This window comes from Hevea brasiliensis, chromosome 13 (genome assembly GCF_030052815.1).
Source record: "Hevea brasiliensis isolate MT/VB/25A 57/8 chromosome 13, ASM3005281v1, whole genome shotgun sequence".
Lineage (NCBI taxonomy): Eukaryota > Viridiplantae > Streptophyta > Magnoliopsida > Malpighiales > Euphorbiaceae > Hevea > Hevea brasiliensis.
In genome coordinates this window covers 12689166-12715647 of record NC_079505.1, presented here as the reverse complement: position 1 = coordinate 12715647, position 26482 = coordinate 12689166, and the positions used below count along the sequence as shown (strand labels likewise).

General features: G+C 34.2%; 3 protein-coding genes and 1 pseudogene across 6 annotated transcripts; 2 read left to right on the top strand and 2 right to left on the bottom strand.

Moving 5' to 3' along the window:
• The first annotated feature begins 271 nt into the window (after nucleotides 1-271).
• On the top strand, nucleotides 272-16568 carry LOC110636185 (uncharacterized). Its single transcript, XM_058133041.1, has 4 exons — nucleotides 272-340; nucleotides 3016-4232; nucleotides 4460-4596; nucleotides 16384-16568. Exons 2-4 carry the CDS (start codon nucleotides 3058-3060, stop codon nucleotides 16566-16568), a joined length of 1497 nt encoding a protein of 498 aa, XP_057989024.1. The 5' UTR covers nucleotides 272-340; nucleotides 3016-3057.
• Nucleotides 16569-17086: 518 nt separating this feature from the next.
• Nucleotides 17087-21796, top strand: LOC110650147 (uncharacterized). Of its 2 annotated transcripts, none has more exons than XM_021804973.2 (11): nucleotides 17087-17293; nucleotides 17377-17469; nucleotides 17682-17746; nucleotides 19536-19590; nucleotides 19867-19956; nucleotides 20104-20188; nucleotides 20286-20381; nucleotides 20633-20817; nucleotides 20896-20984; nucleotides 21265-21364; nucleotides 21438-21796. In XM_021804973.2, exons 1-11 carry the CDS (start codon nucleotides 17240-17242, stop codon nucleotides 21480-21482), a joined length of 957 nt encoding a protein of 318 aa, XP_021660665.1. In that variant the 5' UTR covers nucleotides 17087-17239; the 3' UTR covers nucleotides 21483-21796. The 2 variants fall into 2 exon arrangements, 1 of the variants encoding a protein (XP_021660665.1); XR_009142471.1 differs by having other exon boundaries at nucleotides 17100-17293; nucleotides 20922-20984.
• Nucleotides 21797-22972: 1176 nt separating this feature from the next.
• Nucleotides 22973-23619, bottom strand: LOC110652976 (uncharacterized; annotated as a pseudogene).
• On the bottom strand, nucleotides 22973-25687 carry LOC110650144 (uncharacterized). 3 transcript variants are annotated; one of them, XR_002493889.2, is made up of 5 exons: nucleotides 25165-25687; nucleotides 25017-25066; nucleotides 24864-24920; nucleotides 23654-23751; nucleotides 22973-23554 (listed from the first exon to the last, which is right to left on the bottom strand). XR_002493889.2 is itself a non-coding variant. In XM_021804971.2 (4 exons), the coding sequence occupies exons 1-4, from the start codon at nucleotides 25460-25462 to the stop codon at nucleotides 23734-23736; spliced, it is 423 nt and encodes a 140-aa protein (XP_021660663.2). In that variant the 5' UTR covers nucleotides 25463-25687; the 3' UTR covers nucleotides 22973-23733. The 3 variants fall into 3 exon arrangements, 2 of the variants coding, with proteins under 2 accessions (XP_021660663.2, XP_021660662.2); XM_021804971.2 differs by having other exon boundaries at nucleotides 22973-23751; XM_021804970.2 differs by lacking the exon at nucleotides 24864-24920 and having other exon boundaries at nucleotides 22973-23751.
• Between the last annotated feature and the right edge of the window lie 795 nt (nucleotides 25688-26482).

Here is a 26482-nt window from a genome sequence, read left to right as displayed (position 1 = left end):
ATACTTTTTGATGATGCTAACACTTCCTTGCAAAGGAAAGATTCTTGTGATGATGAATTTGAGCAGATTCTAAATTCAAAGAATTCGAATAATGATGAGCTTGAATCAAAAGAACAAGTGGAGGATGATCAAAATGACAAAGAAGAAGAACTCCCTTGCTCCACAAATATTGAAATTCAAGAAGACTCCCAACCAAATGTGGAAGAACTACAAATTGAGGAACCTCAACATCAAGATATTCCACAAGAATGGAGATACCATAGAAATCATGCCAAAGATGACATTCTTGATAGTCCATCACAAAGAATGATGACAAGAGCTCAACTTAGAAGATATTTTGGTAATGTTGCTTTTGTTTCTCAATTTGAACCCAAAACATATGATGATGCTCAAAATGATGAAAATTGGCTTTTTGCTATGCAAGAGGAATTAAATCAGTTTGAAAGAAAAAAAGTTTGGACACTTGTTCCTAAACCTAAAAAGCATTCTGTTATTGGAACTAAATGGGTATTTAGGAATAAGATGGATGAAAAAGGACATGTAGTTAGAAATAAAGCTAGACTAGTAGCTCAAGGATACAACCAAGAGGAAGGTATTGATTTTGATGAAACCTTTGCTCCGGTTGCTAGAATTTAAGCTATTAGAATGTTGTGTGCATTTGCATGTTTTAAGAATTTCATGCTTTATCAAATGGATGTTAAAAGTGCATTTTTAAATGGATACATTGATGAAGAAGTTTATGTAGCTCAACCTCCTGGTTTTGAAGACCCTCACTTTCCAAATCATGTTTACAAGCTTACTAAAGCTCTCTATGGTTTAAAGCAAGCTCCTAGAGCATGGTATGAGAGACTTAGTAAATTCTTGCTTCAAAATGATTTTAAAAGAGGAAAAGTGGATACTACTCTTTTCATTAAGAAAATTGGAAAAGACATGCTTATTGTGCAAATCTATGTAGATGATATTATTTTTGGTGCTACTAACCATTCTCTTTGTAAGAAATTTTCCAACATGATGAAAAGTGAATTTGAAATGAGTATGATGGGTGAACTTACCTTCTTTCTTGGATTGCAAATTAAGCAAATGAAAGATGGAATTTTTATAAATCAGTCCAAGTATATAAAGGATATGCTAAAGAAGTTCAAAATGGAGGATATGAAAAGTGTTGGAACTCCCATGAGCTCAACAATTAAATTGGAGAAATATGAAAAAGGTAAAGAGGTAGATAACAAATTTTATAGAGGTATGATTGGTTCTTTACTCTACTTATGACATCTAGACCGGATATTCATTTTAGTGTATGTTTATGTGCAAGATTTCAGTCATGTCCAAAAGAATCTCATCTTGTAGATTAAGAGAATTTTTAAATACCTCATTGGCACTCACAATATTGGCTTGTGGTATCCAAAATGTGAATCATTTGATCTTATTGGTTATAGTGACTCAGATTTTGCTGGTAGTAGATTGGATAGAAAAAGCACTTCTGGAACTTGTCAATTTCTAGGTCATGCATTAGTTTCATGGCACAGTAAAAAGCAAACCTCTGTTGCACTTTCTACTGCAGAAGCTGAATATATTGCAGCTGGAAGTTGTGTTGCACAGATTTTGTGGATGAAACAACAGCTTGAAGACTTTGAAATTAAATTTGATCACATTCCCATAAGATGTGACAATACTAGTGCTATAAACCTATCAAAAATCTGTGCTCAACACTCTAGAAGCAAGCATATTGAAATTAGACATCATTTTATTAGGGATCATGTTCAAAATGGTGATATTCAAATCGAATTTGTCCCTTCTGAAAAACAGCTTGCTGACATTTTCACAAAGCCACTTAGTGAGGAAACTTTTTGCAAAATAAGAAGAGAACTTGGTATGATTGATGCTTTTGATTAAATTTTGATGTATTCTCATGTTTCCATATGAAAATGAAGTGATATATGTTGATTTGCAGTGTTGAAAATGCATTCTGATATTTTTGGTGCAATTTGAAAAATTCTGGGTTATATCAGATATGAACAGTAATCTGCAGAATTTGCTCTCAGTGGCATACTAATCCGTTTGCTAATTTTCTTGTTTGCTAAACGCTTTACCACTGCTCCTACTTTTTCGTTGGCAAACTGGAAGTCAGGTCTGATTGCTCTAAAACTCTAAAATTATTTTTTTTTCGAAGCGCCTATTCTGCATGTTTAAAGCCCATATGACTTAAATACCCCTCTACTTAAAGTATTGCATCATTATGTATTTAAGGGCAAAATGGACTTTTTAACACTTTGATTTGCGCGGGATTTAATTTTTTCTTCTGAACCATCAGTCTTCTCGCCGTCTCTCCTCTGCTACACGCTACCTATTCCCTGCAAAACCTACAGTTGTGTCCTTTCAAGTTTTAAAATTCAAAACCCTTCTTTCCGTCGCCTCGTTTCCCAGAACCCGAACGGCTGCCTTTCTCTTTCCATTCACAAAACCATTTTGGTCGCACCCCTTCAAGCAATCGTTTTCCTTCATCATTTTTAAATTCTTCCGAAACCTATTGTTAGTGAATCGATTAAATCGATTGTTTGCAGATAGAAAATTCCCAAAATTTTTCGTTTCCGTTATTTCTCTAATCTGCCGAAAGAAATCATTTGCTGTTGGTTATTTTTCTTTGTCGATTCGCACACTCTGTTTCAGTATATTTCAGGTATAAAGTTTAAACCTTTAATGGAATCGTGTTTCATATTCTATTTATGCCTGTTTGTTCTGCTATCGTAATGTGCTGATTTTTTTTTATTGCTCTCGGTTGTTTGTTCTGTTCTAGCGCTCTGTTGTTAATTTTTTTTGGGCATTAACACTTCGTGAAATAATAAATCGACTGCCATGGATTCGTAAGAACCCGAATATTTTTTCTTTGCTGTCTGTTCTAATTTTTTTTTGTCATTGCGCTCTGTTGTAAAAAATGGATGTTGATTTGCTTAAAATTGATTATATATATAAATGTATATATATTGGCTGCTCACTTCACTGAATTTATAATCTCAGTTCTCTCTGTCATTTCGGCCTAATTTGTTTCTGAGATTGGTTATGGCACGAGACAAAGGAAAAGGGAAAGCCAAAATCACCACATACTCATCATCAAACTCAACTGACGCAAGTATCCCTGCGTCACCACCTCCACAAAAGGATGCTCCTCTGATAATTGGTAAACCAAAAGAAAAGACCAAGAAAAGAACAAGCGAGCCAGTCCAAGAAAAGGGAACCAAAAAGAAAAAGATTTCAAAAGCTCCAGTTGTGCATATGGAGAGGGCTATTCATGAGCCAAGGTATATTCACTGGCCTGCTTTTGTTGAAATTTCCGTTCCTTTGCAATCTTTGTTTGAGTATCAAAAATGGGATAAACTGTGTTCTGATACTGAAGGAGTGTATGTGGACTTAGTGCAAGAATTCTATAAAAATTTGAGGGTTGATGATTCTGAAAAAGATGAGTCCTTTAAGGTGAAAATGAAAGGGACAATTTATGAAGTGACAGTAGCTAGATTAGCTAAAGCCCTAGGAATTCCAAACAGTGGAAACAAAATCTGCTCCCACAAAGATGTTTTTGCTGTTGGTGGGTTTAACAAAAGGGATTTTGAGGGTGAAGTGTTTAAAGGAGAAGTGAAGGATAAGACTAGCATTACCCATGCTCATCAACACATTAAAATTCTTCATAGTTTTATCATTTATGTGTTGAATCCTAGAACCGGCAGTCCCAACTATTTGAGTACCCTTGACCTCTGCATAATTTGGCATATAGTGAACCAAATTGAGTTTAATCTTGCCTATTTTATGCTGAAACAAATCATGAAATGGAAGCCACCTTATAAGCTACCCTATGCTCATCTTCTAAATGGTCTATTTAGAGACTTTGGGATACCTTTGGAAACTGAGAAACTTAGGACCAATATGATCCCAGTCACTAGCTTGCAAAAAGATGATGATGGTAGAAAGCTTAGATTTGAGCAAGGTGCTAGCTCCAAAGATAGTGCAAGTGGTACTTTCAATGTTGAAGGTATTTTGGAGGAAGTAAACAATTTGAGAGAATTTGTTGAAATGGAACTTGGAGAGCTACAAAAATTTAGAAATTTTCAAACTATTCTTATGAATGCTCTAGACTCTAAAGTTGATGGATCTTTGATGTTGATGTACAAGATTGTTGAAGAGTTGTTTAAAATCAAAGTCCATTTGGGTATCTCAACCAGAAATTTGGAGAAACCGATAAGGTTGCTACTGGTTCTGTTCCTCTAGCCGAGAAAGTGAAAGAAAAGGAGAAAGAGAAAGAAACAGAAGAAGAAGAAGAAACAGAAGAGGAAGAGGAAGAAGAAACAGAAGAAGAGGAAGAGAAAGAAACTGAAGAAGAAGAAGAGAAAGAGGAAGAAAAGGAAGAAGAGGAAAAAGCTGAAGCAGAAAAAGATGATGATGATTCTGATGAAAGTGGTAATGGAGGCAGCAAAGATGGTAGTGGGAAAGACATGAGTGACTCAGAGTCTGAAGCAGAACCTGAGACACCTGCTCCTGCTGCTCCTGCAAAAGGAAAGGGCAAAACAGCTCAACAAGAACAAAGACGCAAACAGAAAGAGGAAACTGGTAAACCCACTGGCAAAAAGACTAAAACTGGCAAAAAGTCTGCAGCTGAGTCTGGCACTACTGAGTTAGCAGCTGGGCCTATTGTTCCTTTGACACCCGGGACTGAATTGGCTGCTGCAATTCTTCAAACTTTGAGTGACAAACCTATCAAGCCCAAAAAGTTGAAAATGGGTGCTCCAAAACCAATCAGAAGAAGTTCCAGGCTGAAAGGATAAACTGAATTTTAATTAAATTTTGTCTAACAGTCTGTCTGTTAGTTTGCTACTTAGTCTGCTACTTTTGGTTTTTCTGAACTTTTAATTAGTTTGCTATATCAGTTACTATTTTGACTGTTTATTCACTGCACTTAAACTGAATTTTGACTTATTCACACATGCATGATTTCTCCCATATTCTTTTGATGCTGACAAAAAGGGGGAGAAAAGTAATGAATGGTAATCTTGATACTTGATATAGTTTGTGATTAATGGTGCATGATATAGTTTGTGAATAGTATATTGTTGATATAATTTTATGGTGTGCATATTGTTGATATCACTTGTGAATGATATATACAATTTGTGATTAGTGTGTATATTGTGCATATTTAGTTAGTATCTTTAGTCACACTTGACTCCTTAAGAAAATGCTTATGGATGTTTTATTGAAATTATTAAGGGGGAGTTATTTGTGATTAATTGTTGATATAAGCACATACATAGGGGGAGTTATTCTCACATACACATTCATACACATACTCACACTTATTGACATTTACTTGGTGATTCAATTGAGTTTTGTCATCATCAAAAAGGGGGAGATTGTTGACCCCACAAGCTCAAAGGAGCATAGATTTTGATGATACCAAAACTCAACTAGAATCAAACTAACATTGTTTTAAGTGTTGTGTATCTCAAAGAAAAAGGACAAAAGGATTTCATGATGGATTCGTGCTTATGAAGAAAGGATGACATTCTAAGGATAACACAAGACGAAGCAAAAGAGATAAAAGAAGAAAAGGTTACCTTCCAAGGCTGCAATTGAAAATCAGAATTGAAGGTACATATAGTATTAGAGTTAGTTTTATTTCTTAGGATTACTTGTGAAAAGAATTGAGGAGTAAAAGTCAATGATCCTTATTTTCAATCCCTCAAATGATTTTTTCTTTGAAACATCATTATTATTGGCCTAAAAAATGTTTAACTATGATTTGGTGTAAAGTTTTATAGTTTTGAAAGTTATGCAGAAAAGTTTTCCTGGTATGCTAACTGGTTTGCTACTATTTTAGTATGCTAACTGGTTTGCTATTTTCTCAAGTACGCTAACTGTTTCAACTCTGCACAACATCGCAGAAAACGACAAAATAACGGCTATTTTCTTGAAATTCGTATCTGTAACGTTCAAATGAGTTATGCAACGGTAAAAAACGTTCCAAAGCTTTTAATACACCTTACTTTTGCCATTTTGCACTTAATGAAAGTCCCTCTCTTGTTCAAAATCTTTAAAGCTTTCATTCAAAGTGCTCAAAGTGATTTATTGCTCATCATTGGCTTATTTACTCAACTCTTCTTTAGAGTTGCAGTTTTAATTGAGTGAGCGTGAGATTTTCAACAACATATTAACATTTGTGAGAGGTCATTCAAGCACCTATTGAAGCTTGGTTGTGATAAGTGTTTGGGATAACACTTGGTAGAAGTGTGAAGCTACTTGTAAAAGCTTTGTTGAGAAGATTTGTAAAGGGCTTTGTCTCTTGCCTTGAAAAGAGAAGAATAGTGGAGTGAAGACTCAAAGTGGGATCTGTGAGAGAGTGGATGTAGGCTAGTTAAAGCCGAACCACTATAAAAATTCCATGTTCATTTTCTCAACCCTTGCTCTTTACATTTTTGCAATTTAGCTTTATGAATGATATGCTTTTGCTGATATGAAAATTGATATCATATGCTGTTGATCTTGCTGCTAACTGAGAAAATTAGTTTACTGCTAAATCTGCTTTTCTTGTAAAAGCTAGCGATATCGATTTAATCGCATGTTGTTTGATTTCTTTGTCGCTTGGAATATTTGGTATCTTTGCTCTAGTTCTTTGTGATAAAAACATATTCGGTTCTTGATATATTTACTGAATGCTTATATAGTCTGTTATATCAGTATACTGATTGCATACAGCTTAACCTTGAGTCAACTTGTCAATAGAGCTATATTGTTCATATTTAGCATTAGTTAATTAAGTTGAACTTAGCTGCAATTTTCAAAGGTTTTGAGCAAGAACCGAAAATTGTTTTTAAAGTCCAATTCACCCCCCTCTTGGACATATTTTGGGACATCACTACCGAGTCCCGGCTTGGTTTCTGAGCGGCAGCAGCAGCAGCAACCTTCATCTTCCACACTTTCTGGGCGAGCTCCATTTTTCGCTTGCGGTTCTCCTTTGTACTCTCGCCTCCTACCATACCTGCACAGAGAATAAGTTAGTGAGATCACTAAAGTTAGGAGACTGAAAATTTAGATTATACCGATCTCGGGGCTGAGGTCAGAGAGTTGCAGCTCATAGTCCTCACGGGCGATCACTTGCATCAACCACCATTTCAATTCGGCCATAATCGCGTCCAGACATGAGTACTTATGAGTGGCCGCCTGATCCTTCAACTCCTTCACCATGGCATTCTCATCTTTATTTAGGGCGATCTTCTTTGGAACTGAAGGAACCAAATACTGCCAACTACGCAGGATACCCTCAAAGCCATTCGGGTCCTTGCTCCTTAATATGAAAAACTGATCTTTCCAGTTCTTCAATGAAGAAGGGAGATCGGTGAAGAGCCCACAGTTCGGTTTGGCTTAGAAAAACCAATATTCATCGTTGTTTCGTCGAGCGAGCCTATGCAACTTAGCAAAAATCTTCACCGCAGGCTCGAGCTTTTTAGCTCGGCATGAACCTCTGAAAGCCACCAGAGCCCGCCAGGAGTTCGGATGCACCTGGGTTACACAAACAAGATGGAATTTCAGAACGGCTCTATAGAATTCATTCAGGAGAAATCAAAACTTGGCTTTCAATTGTTCTTCATATACCATGATCAGGTCGGTTTCTTCAAATAAATGATGGGCTCGGAGATCGCCATGACATCTGATAAGTTCGAAGGAGTCAGTCAGATGGTTGTACTCTTGGCTAATGGACTGGAGATTGGTCTCCTTGAGAACCGATGGCAACTCGTCCACGGGTAAGTTCTCTTTTCTTGAAGAAGATGCTTGTTTTGACTTGGTCGCCTGACCATGGGCTGGGACAGTGGTTGTAGAAGGTTCGGGTCGCTCACTCGGTCTGGCCACCTCACCTTTGTCCGATGTCCATGAGATGTGAACAAAAGGAGGACTAGCAGCTCTCTGACCGTCGGTACCGCTCATTTTCAAAGATAAAAAATGAAATTAATCAGAAAAAGATTAAAGCTCTTACTGGAGTATAAACCAGCACCGAAAAACTCTATAAAACAAGGGAGAATGTCGAAGTCACTAAAAGAAAGTCTGAAAATGATATAAGGGAGCAAATGGCTAACCCCCTCCCTATTTATACCCGCTTGAGCATTAAATGCTCATGAAGCCCCAAGAGACGCATCGGTTAGCGGGACTGGGCCGTTTCAATAACACATCAAAAGAAGATTCCAGAAACATAGTAAAAGGTCGGACAAATAAGATCGGTTAACGAAGATCATCAGATAGAACAGGGTTCCGAACCAACAGATCGGCAGAATGGCAATTCGTCTAGGGATCAGATCGGGCACAGTTATCAGAGATCGAAATAATAACCAATGCAATAATAAAAAAAGAATAAGCAGATCCAAATTTCAATAATAGATTTCATTTCATTTCCAAAAGGTCAGATTACATCATTTGGGCGATCTCTCATGATTAGCAATTACAAATGTCCTTACACTACATTCTACCTAACTTGGACTACTCCCGAACCCAAAGTGTCGCACACTAGGCCTGTGTCAAAGCCTAGTCTTATGGCTGAATCAAAAGATGTGTTTGATCAGAAAGCCAGCAATAAATACTGGATAGATGTACAGCTCAGATTGGGTGACTATGACTCTCATAATATTGAGCAGTGTCATTGTCTATGTCATTGACCAGAACTGAGTTGTAGTCGGGACAACCGACATTGTTAGGAGCCAAATGAACTTTAAGAGATAGTCACCGACACCAAGATTGAAATTAGCAGTCTCCTTGTCTGATATCGGTCCGTAGATCATACTGGTAAACCGATTGGAGATCGGCACGGTAATCATTTTGGACCCTGATCGAATTAGTCCAGTTTTCTCGCTGTCATCATGCTGTGCTCTAACAATTCTGTGATCACCAAAATTATCCATTTTCAAGCGATGGGCGAAGAAGATGATCGAAAAAAGATTAAAGCAGTTGTCATCACAAGAAATTTCACCGAAAAAGTTAAGAACTGGAAAGCGGCACATTAGATATTCACCAGGGAAGGAAAGAATGTAAGTGTGAAAATGACGAGCTTCTCTCCCACATATATATAGGGCTTGGCATTTAATGCCTACAGAACTCGAGGCGACTCATCGGCAATTGAAAAATTTATTGCTTTGAACGACACAAAGAAGGGATGAGAAGGAGGTCGGAGAACAGGAAGAGATCGGGAAGTAAAAGACCAGATGCAAAAGAAAATAGAGATCGAAATAATAATCCTAAGACTGGTCAGTCACAATGAGAATATCAGAAAAGGGAAGGATGACCTATAGAGATTTGGAGAACTCAGGGAGTTGAATAGCTTCTAATCATAACCTTTAATTCATAAAAACTAGCTCCCTCCACCATCAGATCCGAGTCAGTTAAAGCATTACATGCATGATCTAATCTTCACCACACATCTCATTTGTAAGGACGTACTCCTAGCCGTCGGATTCCAAACGATTGAAGCAGCCCAGTACATCTCGATTTACACCGTTTATTATAATTGTAAAGATGGATTTGAGGCCTTCGGATAAAAAATAAATGACAGATTTGACACTTTTTGTTCCCAGCCCTTGGATCCATTTTGTAAGGCAAGACCCTTGACCATTGGATTAAGGGGCGAAAGGACAGAAATTCCGAATGGAATCCCAACCCTCAATTTTGATTCTCTTTAATTCCAAGACGTCAGATTATGTTCTTTTGAATCTAGGCTTTCTGTCTCCTCCTGCTAGAATCCTGACCCTCTATTTTGAGTACCCATCTCCTATAAATGCCTGCATGCAACGCTATGGAGGTAGCGGTGATTATTGAGAAAAAAACCCTAAAATTTTGCTGTAGCTTTATTTTTAATAAAAAACTCTCAAGGTTATATAAATATATGTATGTAGTTAAATACTAGGCATGCTCTATGTTGTATTTTATTATTTGAAAGATGGACGTGGATGTCGCCTTAGAGTAATTTAGAGCTGTGTGTGTGTGTTGACGTGCGTGTGGTGTGGTATGATGGATATGGGTAGGATGGGCAAATTGGCTTGAGTTAGTCTCACTTGGTGCCCAGTCCTTTTTGAGAAAGTTAGAGTGAGTACGACTTTGATTTGATCTCGCTGACCCCCGCATTTAGATTATTAAGCGAATGTCCGGCTCGAGTTGATCTCGCTAGCAGACTTTGGATTAAGAGAGCTGTATAGGGGATCAGCTTCCATATGTATTTATATTTGATGTGATGTATGGGTGTGTGAGTGCTCCAAATTATTCTTTATGCGAATATTATTTGAATTTGGTGAAATTTATTAATCGGTGTTGCATTTCATCCTTAAGGATGCATTAGAACTATATAGTTATAGAAATTATTTTTAAAATCAATATCTTACTCTATGGGTTGAATGCTCACTCCTGTTCACCCTATTTTTCCAGGCTGCAGGAGGAGTTCTTTTTTTTTTTTTTCAGAATAACCTGCTTCCTTTTTCGCAGGTTTACTATTAGTTACTCATTTATATAATTATTTCTTAAATCTGTAATCTAGAACTTCGCATGTGCTAGTGATATTTTATTTAGCTGGGTCTGTAAAAGATTAGCTATTTAAATTTGTTAACTTATCAATTATGTATGTCTGAATTTATGGATTTATTTGTTTATGTGAATGAGGGATCTAGGCTCCCAGTGATCACATTGTGTAACATCCCCACTGTATATATTTTGTACGTTCTATTGCTCCAGTAGTCAAATAACAGTCCAGGCAAGTAAGTATGTCTGGAACTACACTTCGGTGATAGTGAACAGACATATAATGATGAAATAAATAAAAAGAAAATACAAGAAAAATCAAACAAAAATGAAAGAGAGAAAATGAAGCTAAGCTAAATGAGCCGGCACCACAGTGATGGGTGACCGCACCGGGAAGGCCGTTGCCGACCCCAGGACCGCGGGGAACCCTCTGAATCTAATTTTGAGATATAAATAAAGGTTTATTGAAATGTAATTGACACAGAAATATCAAAGAAAAATTAATAAATTAGTATCGGTGTTACCGAAAAATCGAGAAACAGACAAAAATCGGTGTTACCGAAAAATTGAGAATATAACCCGAAGTGGGGCATTTTGGTCAATTGACACCTAGAGTTGGCTTTTGACCTAAATGTCCATTAAAAATAAGTAGTATTAAATTTTGGGAATCCCATGAAAAAGGAAGTTAAATGTGTAATGAAAATTAGGGAAAATATGGGGGAATTAAATTGAATTATGAAACTTTGGATTATTAAAATGTTAATCTAAGTTAGTGGGGTTAGGTGGCACTATTTGAGGCACATAAGGACACTAATCAGCCCATTTTTCATCATCTTCTCTACTCACCCTTCCCATGGCCGAATTGGAGCTTTAAACTTCCTCCATGGCCGCCCCATGTTCAAGCTCCATTCCCCTACCTTTAAGCCATTATTTCTTCAAGCTTCCTCCATGAAAAATGATCCTCACCTCATGGGAAAGCTATAGGCAGCAAAAAGAAAGGAAAATTTTGAAGTTTCACAAGCTTGGGAAGTTCTTGAATTAAGGTTAGTGCTTAATCTCCCCATTTTCTTTCATTAGATCTTGTTTTGAGCTTTGGGTGAGTTGATTTGTGAAGAAATTGAATAAATTAATGTATATTTTGTGAACCCTTCATTTCAGCAGCCAAGAAATTCATGGAATTTTGATGTGTTTAAATGATGTAGATGAGTTTAAAGATGATGTTTGATATGGGTATATGTATGGGAAGTGATAGGACTTGAATTGATTGAAATTGAGAAATTTAAATTATGGTTTGAAACAATTATTGGAGATTTGTGTTGTTGCTTCATTTTTGGGCAGCCATGAACCTTTGTTGAGCTTGAGTTATTTTTACTTCTAATGAATGGAAATGAAGGTTGATTAATTCAAATGAAAGTTGTAGCAAGTTTGTATCTAAGTATATGCATGTAGTGTTTGAATTAAGGGTGTGAAATGGAACTTTGATGCCTTGAGCAAACTGCCATGTTTGGCAGCCCCTAATAGCCTGAATTTGTGTGTGAACTTGTGGTTATTAATGATATATACTAATGTTAAATTGTGGGCAGCAAGTGTAAGTGATATTGAAGTATGAATATGTTGAAGTGTATGTGTAATATTGACATTGAAGTATGTTGAATTTTGGTGGAAGTGAATGTTGAACTTAATGATGAATTGTGTGCATTGAGCACTTGAACATTCTACCCAAAATTGTTGCTGGGATTGTGTACAAAATATGTATGGAAGTGTTGATTGAATATTGTAGTAATGAGGAGGAGAAGGAACATTATATTGGGAGTGTATGTGCTTGGTGCAGGTTATATATTGAAGGCAGTACCTAAATGAGGCCATAAGTGCCAAACCATGAACCCAATTGGTATGAGGCCAATATGGGGTGAAACTAGACACCAAATAGGCCAACTTTCATGTACAAATATTGCCAAAATTCTGCCTAGAAACTGACCTTAAAAAGTGACCAAATCCGGATTAGTGCATTTAAGGCCTGAAAACTGACCATTTGGGCAGCAGTTAGTGTTTAGGCCATAACTCACTCAAAACATGTCCAATTGACCTGAAATTTTGACCATGAATAGTTAAGACCTATATCTACAAGTCTTATGAAGAGACTCAAGCTCAGAAATGACCATAAGCAAGTCAAAAAGCTTGCACAAGTTCCGGTCCAAAAACTGGCCGAACCTAAAATGACCTAAAATGACCTAAAGTGACCAATTTTGATACATTTTGACCAGCAATAGTAAAATGACCATAACTTGGTCTACATAACCCAGAATGACCTGAAATTTTGCCCCGCGTTCCATAAGACATAGACCTACAAGTTTGTAGTTTGGACCGAAACCCAAAAATTGAGGAAACTAGGTCGTCCGGTTAGGTCAAAATTGTACACCGAAATCTGGTAAATTGCAATAAAATGCAATACACTTGGAAATGAAATTGGTAATATATACCAACACTAAAGGGCTATAAAATGTGACATATTGGTAACATTAGAATTGACTCACGTAGAGTGCATCAAGGGTCAACATTATCGGTTGACTAATGAAATGAATTGAAGGGAATAGTACCAAGAGAAATAGGACTTTAAGCTAAACAAATCTAGCACACAAAAATTGAGAAATTGACCAAATTTTGCACCAAAGGTGCAATATGTCCAGTTTTAGTAAATTGACCATAACTTGGTCTATACAACTCGGAATGACCTGAAATTTTGCCCCGCGTGCAATGAGACATAGAGCTACAATTTTGCTTCTTTGACCAGAAGCTAAAAACCAAGAGAAATAGGACTTTAAGCTAGACCAATCTAGCACACAAAAATTGAGAATTTGACATTTACATACAATGATGCTTAAAGCAAATTGGCAATGAATGCCAACTTGTAAAAATGGTAAATTGCACTATATTGACAGCATATTGAAATGCAAATTGTGACATGTTGATACTATAATCAACTTATCCATGATGTATAAAAAGGTCAATATTTTCATTGATAAGTGAATTGTGTAATGACCAGTAAATCCTGAAAATAAAGAAATAAATATTTAATCTTGTAATATGCCCTAGTTTGCCTAGTTGACTAGTTTGGATAGGTTGGCATGCCAATAGGATTCTGACAGCTGTTCTGTAAATGACTTTATGTCATACTGTGTTTTATGGCTTATTATGCCATACTATGATTTTAATAACCTATGGCTATACAGATTGTGTTATTATACTCGGCTTAATGCCTGATTGATTATATGGCTTTTTAGCCACACTATTTGCACACCGGGAGACACTTTGTGACCGATGGTGTGACGGCCCGAGGTATTAGGTACCCAGTGCTAGTATATCCGTTTATCCAGTCTGGTCAGTGCATAGGCTACACGGGCAGTCAATTAAAATATTATTCAATTCAAGCAATTAAGTTAAGTGAAGTATAATGAAATTTCAGTATAATTAAATTAAGTATTGAATGAATGAGTAACAGAGATTAGCAAAAGAAACATAACAAAAATATAAATTGCAGAACCGTAGAGACTTGAAATACAATACAGTTAGAATAATTTATATACTGGCTAGTATTACTGAAAAGTTATAAGTTAAGCACTTCCAAAGAGGAACAAACTAGTATGTAAGATCGTTGATACTAGAAATACCATACCAAGTTAAATTGATTCCTGGATATCCGAAATGATGATTTATTTCTTTCTTTACTTGTATATATTATTTCTTGTTATACTATTGCACCACTAAGCAGAAATGCTTAGCGCGATGGAATTGCTTCCTCACGCAGGTACTAAAGGTAAAACCAATAGACTGTCGACTGAGATTTTTGAAGTCCAGATCTGCAGAAGTGTCAGAAGAATTGAAGGTTGTCACCTCCTCAGCAATGCATGTAGATAGGGCTCATATTTACACATGTTATGTATTTTGTTCATTCTAAGTATAATGTAAATTATTTGTACATCCTGTACTTGATAGATTTATGTAATTAAGTTGGCAAATTATGCAAAATAATAAAATGTAAGAATTTTGATATATGAGTTAAGTATCTAATCATGATGATTCTGATTGAGATTGAGTATGAAAAATTTTGAGACTGATTCTGAGTTGTGAATTTCAGTATATATTGAATTTGTTTTTGGCAGGTTCAGAAGAACTGTTAGTCCAAATTACTGCCAGCACTCTGCTGGATTATCATTAAAATTTTTGAATTTTCCAAATTAGTCAGATTTTGATAAACAGTGAAAATAGCCTAAACCTCAGATAAAGTTTTTGAACAAGTAAATCTAGAACTATAATGAAATCGGATAAGATCAGGTGCTCCGGCACGCCGTGTAGCATGCCTTGCTCGGCTACACTGTAGACGGGTGAGGGGTGTTACACATTGTATTGATTGAGGATGTTGTGCGTGAGCTAAGCTCCCCAAATAGTTATGTATTGTGATTACAAGTCGGGTGAGTAAAAAACTCATCGTTGGATAGTCCTGGATATGGTCGAACCCTGTCCGATTGATTTTTTGAAATTGGACTCCAAATATGGGCTTCGTGGATGGGCTAGAGATTAATTAAACTTACTATAGGTTTCGGGGGCCTTATGATAACCAAAGTCCTAGTGTCAGTTTGACCCATGTGATCAGGTCGTGACAACTTTTTAAGCACTATGATGAAGCTATATAGAAAATACTCTTGTGAATTCATTTTTAAGGATTGGGAAGTATTTAGTACTATATTAATATAGAGTAATTATTATCTTTATAATTTTTAATCTTTATTAATATTATTTAGATATTTTAAAAAAGTATATTAATTTTTATTTCATTAATATTTATACATTCTTAACGGGTTAAATAACTTTGGAAGGATTAGGTTAATAATTACCTTTTTAAAGGTTAAAATTTATAAAGATAACATTTAATCCATGATTTTTTAACATTCTACTAAATACACCTAGCTTAATAAAAATAATAAGTTACTCCATGTAAAAAATACATCAAATATTATATGTATTTTTTATATAAAAACTTTATTTTTCATAAATTAATAAAATTTTCATAATTAACAATTAAAAAAAAATCAGATTATAAAAGTTTTATGTGATAAATTATAAAAATTTATTAAATTATCTTATTTTAGTACTATTATCTTGTAATAAAAAAAATCAAGTAATCATAGAATATATCAATATAAAAAATATATTTTTATTATAATATTTATACATTTTTATCTATATATATATATTATTTTAATAAATAGAATTTAAATATTTTATTAAATTATTAATAATTTAAAATATAAATTATTAATAATTTAAAATATAAATTATTAATCAAAGTTATTTTATGTAGACTATTAATTAAAATATATAAAATTAAATAAATTTGGGTATTATTCGAATGATACTAATCGAGTTTAAAATAAATTCGAGTAATTTAAGATAAAATTTAATCAGACTTAGAATAAATAAACATATTAAGGATGATATTCGAATTCGAATAAGATGATATTTGTGGGTATCAATTATCATTATTAGGGCAATATAATAAAAAAAATTTTCCATAAAATTGTCTAATAAATAAAAGGTAAAAGACTCATTTTTAATCTTTTAAGTTATATTAAATAGCCATATTAACTTTTAAAATGTTACGAGTTTAACTAAACACTCAACTTTTTAAAATGATACATTTAAGCCTACACCTAAGCTTTAAGTTACCAACACATCCCTGTTCATGTGTTTAGAAATGTTTCTCTCCAAAATCATCAATTCTACCGGTCAGTTTAAAGCGACAATCCAAATTATGCCGTTCAATTGAATATAATGAATTCTTGAGGAAAACAGGTGACTTGAAGCTCATCGAATCCATCCCCATCACACAGGCAATTGAAGGTCTTCATTCTTTCCGTAATGCTTCACCTGCATGTCGTGGTTATATTAGACTTCCACCTCTATCATCTCCGGTAAAAATTTATCTATTGGGGCCTGTGTTGATGTCTCGTTTGAGGATGCATGGTGTGAAGCTGTAATGCCCGTTTGGCATCGAGCTTGAAGGCCTAAAATTAATTTTTTAAATAAAAATATTATTTTAAATATTATTAAAAAAATAATTTAAAAAAATAATTTTATTATTTTAATATTTTTATAATTAAAATTTATTAAATTTAATTTTAAATTAATTTTTATTATTTTTTAATTAATATATTTTAAAAAATAAAATTTTCAATAATAATTTTAATAACAATAACAAATAAGCTCGTAACCTTCGATTTTCATGATAATGCATATGAGATTTTCTGGCGAGGAGAAAGACTAAAAGTTTTATTGTTTTTGATATTGATCAAATTTAAATAAAAATTTTTTTAAAAATTTAAAAATAAATTAAATAATCAATATAATAATCAATAAAAGTTTAGTTCTCTTATTTTAAATAGATTAAAAAAATAAATATAATAAAAAAGTAAAAATATATTATGAATTTATAAAAATTTAAGAATGAACTAATGAATAATATAACTACTAAAAAAAAACTCAAAATTATCCATAAATAAAATAAAACAGAATTCTAAAAGAGCACAGAGCACAAATTACAGTAAACTGTAGAGAGCTGCAGAATTTTCCTCTCTCTTGTAGGGGTCTCCCCTCTTCTCGCAAGTCTCACACATAAATCTCCACGATTCTTTTGCTTGGCGTTCTCGCAATGTCAACGATAGACCTCAAACTCTCTCGATCCAACCGAATCTATTGTCCCTCTGTATGTTTTCTCTCTCTCTCTCTCTCTACAAATATATATGCACTGATCGTCAGATCAAACGACATTGCTCTGTATATTTTCAGGAACCTCTTCAAGGCAAAATCGTTATCAAGTCTCCATCTTCACTTTCTCACTATGGAATTCGCCTCACCGTCAATGGATCTGTTAACTTGCAGGTTTTCAATTCAATCCTCTGTTTGGTTTCTGACTGAATGTGAACCAAAATTTCAACTCATACATTCTCTTGTGGGAATGAAAACGATTCTTTTAGTTGTAAAATTTTCTTGGGATGAACGAAATTTTTTTTGGATTTTCGATTCAATTTTGGTAGCTTTTACGTTTGATACTGATTTGTGCTTCTACTTTTCGATGCTTTTCGTGTTTTCAGATTCGGGGAGGATCTGCAGGAGTTATTGAGTCCTTTTATGGTGTTATAAAACCCATAACCATTGTGTAAGTTCCTATTTTGGGCATTTGTTTATGCTCTTATTTTTCTAAAATTAATTGCAAAAATTCTTTGAATTATTCTCCCCATCCCTGAAACAAAAAATGAAGCGCGCACACACACGGTGCACGCGCGCGCACACACCCATAAAAAAAAAAAGAAAGTGGAATTATTTTCTTCAATACTTCGAGGGGTAGGGGAGCAATTGGTGTCCCTTTCAGAAGGTAAATGTTAAGAAGAGGAAATTAGTTGACAGTTGTGTGATCAATTGTGTACAACATGAAGAAAAGGATGAAAAATAAAGGAGATTGCAACCCAAAATCTATACTTAATCGATACATGTGAATTTGAATTTTTTAGCTGATAGTAGATTGAGTACGGGTAATATTGCATGTATGTTAGAGCTGAAAAAGGCATTTAAAGCCTGGTTGTGAGCTCTGGTCCAAGCCTTCAATCCTCTAATCATAAGTTGAGCACTTAGTGATCTTTGTTATTAAAGAGAGGAAGAGAGAGTTTCACTTTGGAACATGTGTAAGATGCATTGTGGTTTTTAAGATTTTGTTTACTCAGGAAAAGAAAAAAGAATAAGAGAAAAAAATGTGATCAGTTCTAGCAATTTGATAGTTGTAGTGTTGATGTGCTTACAGAGATAGATATGCATGCATAAAAACACATTCAAAAAGTAATGCTAGAGTTATGGTAAGTGCTTGACATAGACATGGAGCTTCGTTGCATGACACCATTTATAATTGTACCCATGTAGTGCCTGATGCAAAATTTTTTATGGATGTGATGTTGATGTAGAACGTCTGGTGAATTAGGGTTTAGAATCATGTGGAAGCTAAAATAGTAGGAAATTAACATTCGCAAAGTGGCATGATTTAGGATCAAGACAAGATAAACCAAGTTCTTGGAGTTAGAAACTATAGTGGTTTTGGCACTATAAATAACGGCACGATGGATGATAGCTTTGGGAAATCTGGGTAGTATATGAGGATTTATTTCTACAAGAGGGTCTCTAAGTTTCAAAGTTGTCAAAAAAGCAAGGTGTGTTAAGGTGCCAGTTTTTCATGTGTTGTTGGGGGGGGGGGGGTGGTTGGTGTGGTGTGTGCGGGCCGCTAAGCACAGGGTTCATGTGAATGCTTGAGGGATGTGAGACATTAATAAAATTTTCACATGATGCAATTAGGTATTAGCAAATGTTTTCCATGTGCAACTACTAATAAATAAATAAAAAGAAAATAAAAAATAATTGATAAATTATCAATATTGCAAATAAGATAACTGCTAACATTTATTCATTATATAATTTATAAGCACAACAGAGCATAATGGTGTTTATGTATAAAAAAAAAAAGAAAAAGTATTTAACCACACAAACACACAATGATGTTAATAACAAATTTTAAGCCGTGTCATAAAGCTATTAATTGATATAAGATAACAGCTAAATTAGTTTAAAATATTTCATGTGTTTATAAGAGCACAATGAAAATAATACTACCACAATGCATAATTCAACACAAACACAAGCAATCACAAGCAAACCTCAAACTGTCCTCTTTTGCAAATCATAGGTGGTATAATGTTTCGTAATTAATTCTACGATTTATACATGAATGAAGGATCTCTTTCCAAATTGCAAAATGCACTATGATAAATAATAATTACCATGCTTCATTTAATTTTTCAGTTACCTTTAATTTTGTGTAATATTTGTCAAAAATTTAATATATGCATATATATGGCTTATACCTGTATCCATAAAAGTGAATTCTTTTTCTCACTTGGTGATAGGAATAAGAGCATCGAGATTAGATCTTCAGGCAAGATTGATTCAGGTACAACAGAGGTAGATATAATTTACAGTAAATTAAATTTGAATGATATTTAAGTTTAAGCCAATATTTTGGTAGCGGATTTTCTTGTGATGGTGATTGAATGCCCAAAATGCCATTTTTACTGTTAAGCTTTTGGTTTCTCCTGCAGAAATTGTCTTCTTGCCAGTTATTAGATCATCGTAGATAGAAATTTCCCGATGTAGCTTCTATGTTTTCCTTTATTTTGCTAGCTGCATATGCAATTTGTTTCCTTTGGAATTTTATAAAGTGTTTGCATCTTGTGGCAGATACCATTTTCTGTAATTTTGAAACAACCTGGAGAAGAAAGTTTAGAAAGGTTTTATGAGACCTTCCATGGAACAGACATTAGCATCCAGGTGAATGTTGACTTATAAAAGTGAAAATATATAGTTGATATTTTCATTATCTCCTTGTTTTCTGTTTTCCACCCATCTAATTCTTCTCTTTTCTTTCACTTTTTTTTTAATGGAAAAACTTTGATGATTAATGAAACCTTGTGATAGTATTTGGTGACTGTAGATTTAATGAGAGGGTACCTCCATAAATCATTATCTACAACAATGGAATTTATAGTTGAAAGCGATAAAGGTGAGGTTGTGGCGTCATGTTTATTATTTCTCACTTTTTTTTTTTCTAATAATTGAACTAAATATCTCCTTCCTTTCTGTTGCTCTTATATTTTCAGCTGATCTTCTTGAGCAATCAGTTTCTTCCGAGATGGCTATATTTTACATTACCCAAGACACTCAGAGACATCCACTGCTTCCCGAATTAAAGTCAGGTCTGCTTCTTATTGTCTGATCTTATTCTCTTCTTTCTTAGTCTTTAATATAAGTTTATGAGCAGTAAATTTCAGCTACAGCTGTTTTTTCATATAATATAAATTAAGTATGCACACATGTCTATTTGTTTCATATGTGATTTGGAGGATATGAAATTCCAGCTGCATGCATTAAGTGTTGTATATATGTAGCTTCAAATTGTTCAGAGATTTGTTAACTGTGTGTGGTTTTGGACTTCTTGATTGAATAGGTGGTTTTCGGGTGACTGGAAGGATATCCACTCAATGTTCCTTGTTGGATCCTATTAGTGGAGAGCTAACGGTAGAAAGATCTGCAGTTCCCATTTGCTCTATTGACATTCACTTGCTTCGAGTAGAGTCAGTTCTCCTTGGAGAGAAAATTGTGACTGAAACCTCGTTGATTCAGACCACACAGGCATGACACGTTTCACATCTCAAATTATTTTAGCTCATATGATGTTCATTCTTACTTTTTTCCATCTGCATTTATCAGATAGCTGATGGAGATGTCTGTTACAGTATGACTTTGCCCATCTATGTTATCCTGCCCCGTCTTTTGACTTGTCCAACTGTCTTAGCTGGGTGAGTCTTGGAGTCTTGTTTGATCTATTTATTTTGGTGAATACATGAAGGTGAAAAGCAAGAGTAATCTTGATTAAATTAAATTCAGTTTTTTGCTGAAGTGTTCAACTACTGCTCAAAATTCTGTTTGCGATTTTGGTTGGTTCAAGTAGATTTTAAGTGCTAGCTCACCTGCCATTTTATGTGTGGCTAACATCCTTTGTTTAGCTCTAGAGCTGCTCAGGATTAAAAATGTCACTGGGACACCTCAATAATTTCTTTTTTCTTCTGTGTCTTTCAGTCCATTTTCAATTGAGTTCAAAGTGTCCATTGTTATCAGCTTTCAGTCAGAACTGTCCAAGTTGCATACAAAATCTGATCCAAGAACTCCAAGACTCTGGGTAAGCATTATTTTTAAATTTCACTACAGAGGCAAGCTATTTCTTATATCTAAAATGTCTTTTCAATTTTCAGCTGGCAATGGAAACTTTACCGCTGGAACTTGTCCGTACAAAGTGAGGAGCTCTATATGAAGGCAATAATTTTTGGATAACTTTGTACATGATTTTTCTAAATTCCTCAAGTACAATGATAACAATGCAAGTACAGCATTAACTGAATTTTCTGGGTTTTTTTGTGATCAGCTTATGCTTCCTCTCATCTGAAATATGTTTACAAGAAAAGAATTTAACTTTATTGTGAATATATAACTCTACTTCCAGATTAGAATCATGTTACTTGCATATGGAAACTGTAATCTGGTTATTAAGATCCTTGGATTCTTATCTTCTGGTTGTCATGCCTGTTCTATTCCATGCTCTGACTATTTGGCATGTTCTGTTGTTTCTTATGTTGAATTGAGAACTTCATGTGAACTCCCTCATAAATGATTTGGAAAATGAGGTTGATGCTAAATACCAAGTAAATATTCTGAGGTTTAGAAGTAGGAGCTTTTGAATTCGTGGCCAGTGTAAAAATGGTGAGACGATCAGTGGCAGAATCAACTTTTTTTAGCCTTGAATATTTATACTATTTAGTCCGTGAAATTTTAACTCTATATTGTTTAATACTATTTACTTGCTTAGTCTATCTGATCAAGGATAAAATAAGGTGACTGAAGTGTTTTTTTGACAGAAATCTATCAGAAGAGTTTGATTTTTCTAAAAACAGGACGTTTTAATTGGGTTTTGAAAGAACATGGACTTAGTAGTTAATTTTGATAAATTACAAGGACTTTTATAGCAATTTACCTTTTCTTAATGTTTGAACACCTAAAATGCATTAACTTCTGAATTTGATACTTTTTCTACTTTCAATATCTGGGGAGAGACCAATCATGCCATTTTCTGATCGACATGATAAATTTTTTATGATAAGTAATACTGATAATAGTATTAGCTTTGATAATATGAAAATATAAATAATATTAATATTAGCAATTGATAATAAAATTTAAAATGCCACAACAAACTTTTACAAGTGTTTTCTAGGAACGTGAGTGCACTACCTTTCTAAAGCATTGTGAGGAAATAAACAAAACAGAATGGATATGTAAACTTTGACATGAGTTTCTAGGAACGTGCACGAGCAGAGAAATTATTGTCTTAATTCGATTTATTATGGATTTATGATACAAAATATATGGTGAAATTCACATGTTAAATACATTGATTTCATATATTTGTGTCTTGGATTCATGGTGGATTAAGTCCCAAGTCTCTACTATATTATAAATATTAGCAAAAACTACACCTACCCAGTCCTGATAAACTGCAAAACCATCTATTGTTGAATGATTAATCCCATAACTGAAAGACACCAACATTCACAAGGTAATCTGGTCATTCAAGTTCTGGGTTATTTGTTCTGAGCAAGACCAAGACATTAGAGAAAGTGGGAATGCAAACACGAGGTTAAAATTCGAATCTTACTTACCTCATTTATTAATTAGATATTTTGACACAAGGTAAATTAAGTTTGTACTTGTTCATACTTCAAGCCATTGAGCATTGGCATGCAAAATGCGTTAAGGATGTAAATGTGGTATCAAATGTAAATGACCATAAGTTCTCGTTTGCAATTCTGCAAAACCAGAACCAAGCTTCATTCTCACAGCCACTCAATAGTCAATACTAATAATTCACTCAACTGAAAACTCAAACAACATTGTGTGCTTATACTTCTCACCAGGTTGAATGACCACTGATGCGAAGTTTGATTGTTTTCTGGCATTAGGAAACCCTTGTCTCTCTAAACGAAGACCTGAATGCTTTCCATAAACAGTACCTCCTTTATAAACAACTCCATTCACGTAGTTTCCAGTGTAAAACTGCATCCCAGGAGCATTGGTTCACAAGTTAAGGACCTTTAAGCTTGATGGATCCTTGAGTTTTGCAGAATGTTTCAAACCTGACTTTTCTTCCCCACAGTTAAGCACATATTTGTGATCATTACCCTAAACCAACTTCATGAATTGAATCACCAACCTTCTTCTCCAATAGTGAAGTCAAAAGGTGTGCGTGCCTTTAACTAGCATGACTGGAGATGGTTTATCCTTGGGCACTGCTTCCATGTCAAGCCTCATTATTGTGCTTGAAGTAAGCGTGTATGGTTCAGATACAGAAAGATCCCCACTTATTACCACAAGAAACGTTAAAGATCAGAGAGAGAGAGCAGTGAGTAGTGACTACCTTCCTATCCACCATGACTCTGGTACTCGAAGGTGATTGATGGGTGTTTTCGCCTTTATTATATTCTGCTACCTCCCATATTACATAATTGTGCCCACCTAAACATGTCCAAAAGATTATCAGTATTTAAATATAAGAACAGTATTAAACACAGGCATTTAATCTGGAATCCATGTTAGCCACATACTGAAACTATCTATCCTTGAAGAGTTACAAAAAAAAAAAAAAAGAAATGAATGAAATTTTATTAAGGTTGCAGCTCGTTCTTATATAAAAATTACTATGAGATTCATGCAAAGTTAGCATTCTCGTTATTTCAATTATGATCAGCATTGCAATCCTGTCATTCCCATCATAGCATATTTCCATTTTCCCCACAGAAATTGCTCACAAATATAACAAAACTATAAGATAAATTATAATTTAGCCCTTAAAGTTTAGTGGAACCCGTAGATTAATTCTTGTATTTTTAAAATCTACTTCATTGATATTTTAATAAACTTACAAATTAGTCCAATTGTCTACTTTACTGTTAATTATACAAAATAAATAATCAAAATACACTTAACTTTATTTTCAATATGAAACAATTTAGTCTTTAAGATTTTGATTTATTAACAAAATAATCTCTTAGATTTAATTTATTATTTTATTTATAATAAAATAACATTATAAATTTATAATATAAAATAGTCCTTATATTTTATAATATTTATTTTTTTAATTATAATATTATCATTTTATTTTATCAATACTCTAAGTATATTACATATTTAAATTAAAAGAATTCAATTAGAAAATTTATTATTATATTATATTATTTTATAATTAACAAAAAAAAAAAAGAATTTGAATGATTTCGTGTCCATATTTGTCTAGGTAGGGACTATAAGTTTATTAAAATATTAAGGATTAAATAGGTAGATTTTAAAAATTCAAGGACTAATTTATAAGTTTCACTAAATCTTAAAACTAAATTGTAATTTATTTAAACTACAAAATAGAAATAACAAACTTCCTCAGAACTATATACACTGATCCCATGACAGTTTCAACAGGATTGAACCATACAAGAACATGTTAAAGGAGTTTGATGATTAGACACCATGAAGACTGTTTGGAGGCTTGTTAAAAAAAGACTATCAAGAAAAGTACAATGATTCCCTCAGAATGCTAATGCAAGCAAGCAACAATGAATCCAGAAATATACCTTTCTTAAGGGAAAGGAAATCCCATGAATATGATCAAATGTTAATTGCAGGCAAAGCTGATAGAATTTTGATCACATCATTAACAAAAGCCAATCAATTCGCCAATAAGTTTGATTAGAATATAAACAGAAAGATGAATTGAATAGAATTACCAGATATGGCTCAACAGAGTCAAATCCAAGAACAACATCAGCTAAATTCCCTTCAAGATCAAGAAAACCGAGAAATCATTGATGAGAGAGAAACAGAATAACATTTGAGTGCGGAAAAAACAATAAAACAAAAAGAAGCATTAGCTACCATTTTTATCAGGTACGGGCATGGAAGTAATGATGCAACCGAAATTCGTGATCTTGACGAGCATGGTACCATTGTTGAGCTCAAAAATTTGTGGATTCTGGGTTTGATCTGCCATGGATATAGAAACACTGGGGCTCAGAGAGAGAGAGAGAGAGTGAATGTCTCTGTCTGTTTGGTGGCAAGTTCTGTTTCCTGTTGTATTACATTTGATCAGTTGGCACTTTCTCTCTCTTATGACGTCCTTATCCGTCTCCACGTAGATCAAGAGATTGGCCTTGAACTTCCAAGCAGTAGGCATAATAAAACTAAAAAAATCCAAATTGTTTTCTGTTGTTGGACTCTTTACAACTTTCTGACCTTTAAATTTTGCCAAGCAGCAGGCAGGTTATGTTCACAATCACCTACTGTTCCCTGTGAAGTTATGAAGGAATTAACAGGAAGGAAACATAATATGAGCAATTCATAGATATTTGTTGCATAGTTTGTTGAAGAATCAGTTTTAATTAATAGCTGCATAAGCATTTCTCTTTGATGACTTCTTCATGCATTGGATTGATGCCTAAATAGAGCATCCTTTCATATTTCACCTGGATTCTGTTCATTTCAAGCAGACTACTTTTAGTTTACCGTTTATTGTGATTGATCCCATCAATGACTAATTAGCCTGTGATTAATCAAGCCATTTTTGCATATGAAATCAAGCCATTTTGGTTGATCTTTATCTCCCTAGTTACTTCATCAACAGTGCCAGCAGCTTGTGGCTTTTGTTGTAAAACTACAGCTGCACTTGAAATCATATATTTGCTGTAGCTTCCTCTATTCCCTGAATGGTCTTATATTGGCTGTTGATCTGCTTGAAAGTGATTTCTAATCAGTTATCCTAACCATTCACTTGAAGTTAACAGATTTATCTCAGATGGGACTCATCATTTCTCATAATTCTTTCTTTGGCTACCTCTTTCCAATGTATTTCTTTCGGAGATGGCTTACCTTTTAGCTAACGTTGCTATATATATATATATATATACACGGAAACAAGTTTTAAATCGGTCTAGTTTCCGCTCAGAGATGTTAATTAGTGAGGGAGATCCATTACCAGCCACCACCGAGCATGGTAGCATGCCGGTTAACTTAGTGAGATAACATTGTCCCACTCCACTCCCTACACCAGCATAATGATTAAATATTATCTCTACATAGAAGTGTAGTGAGAGGAGACAGCATGTTGTCCAATATTTTGTCTCATTTGGTACTATCTCGAGTTCAGTGATAGATCCCCTATAGATTTGATGAAATCGAGAACGTTAACCGGTGACCC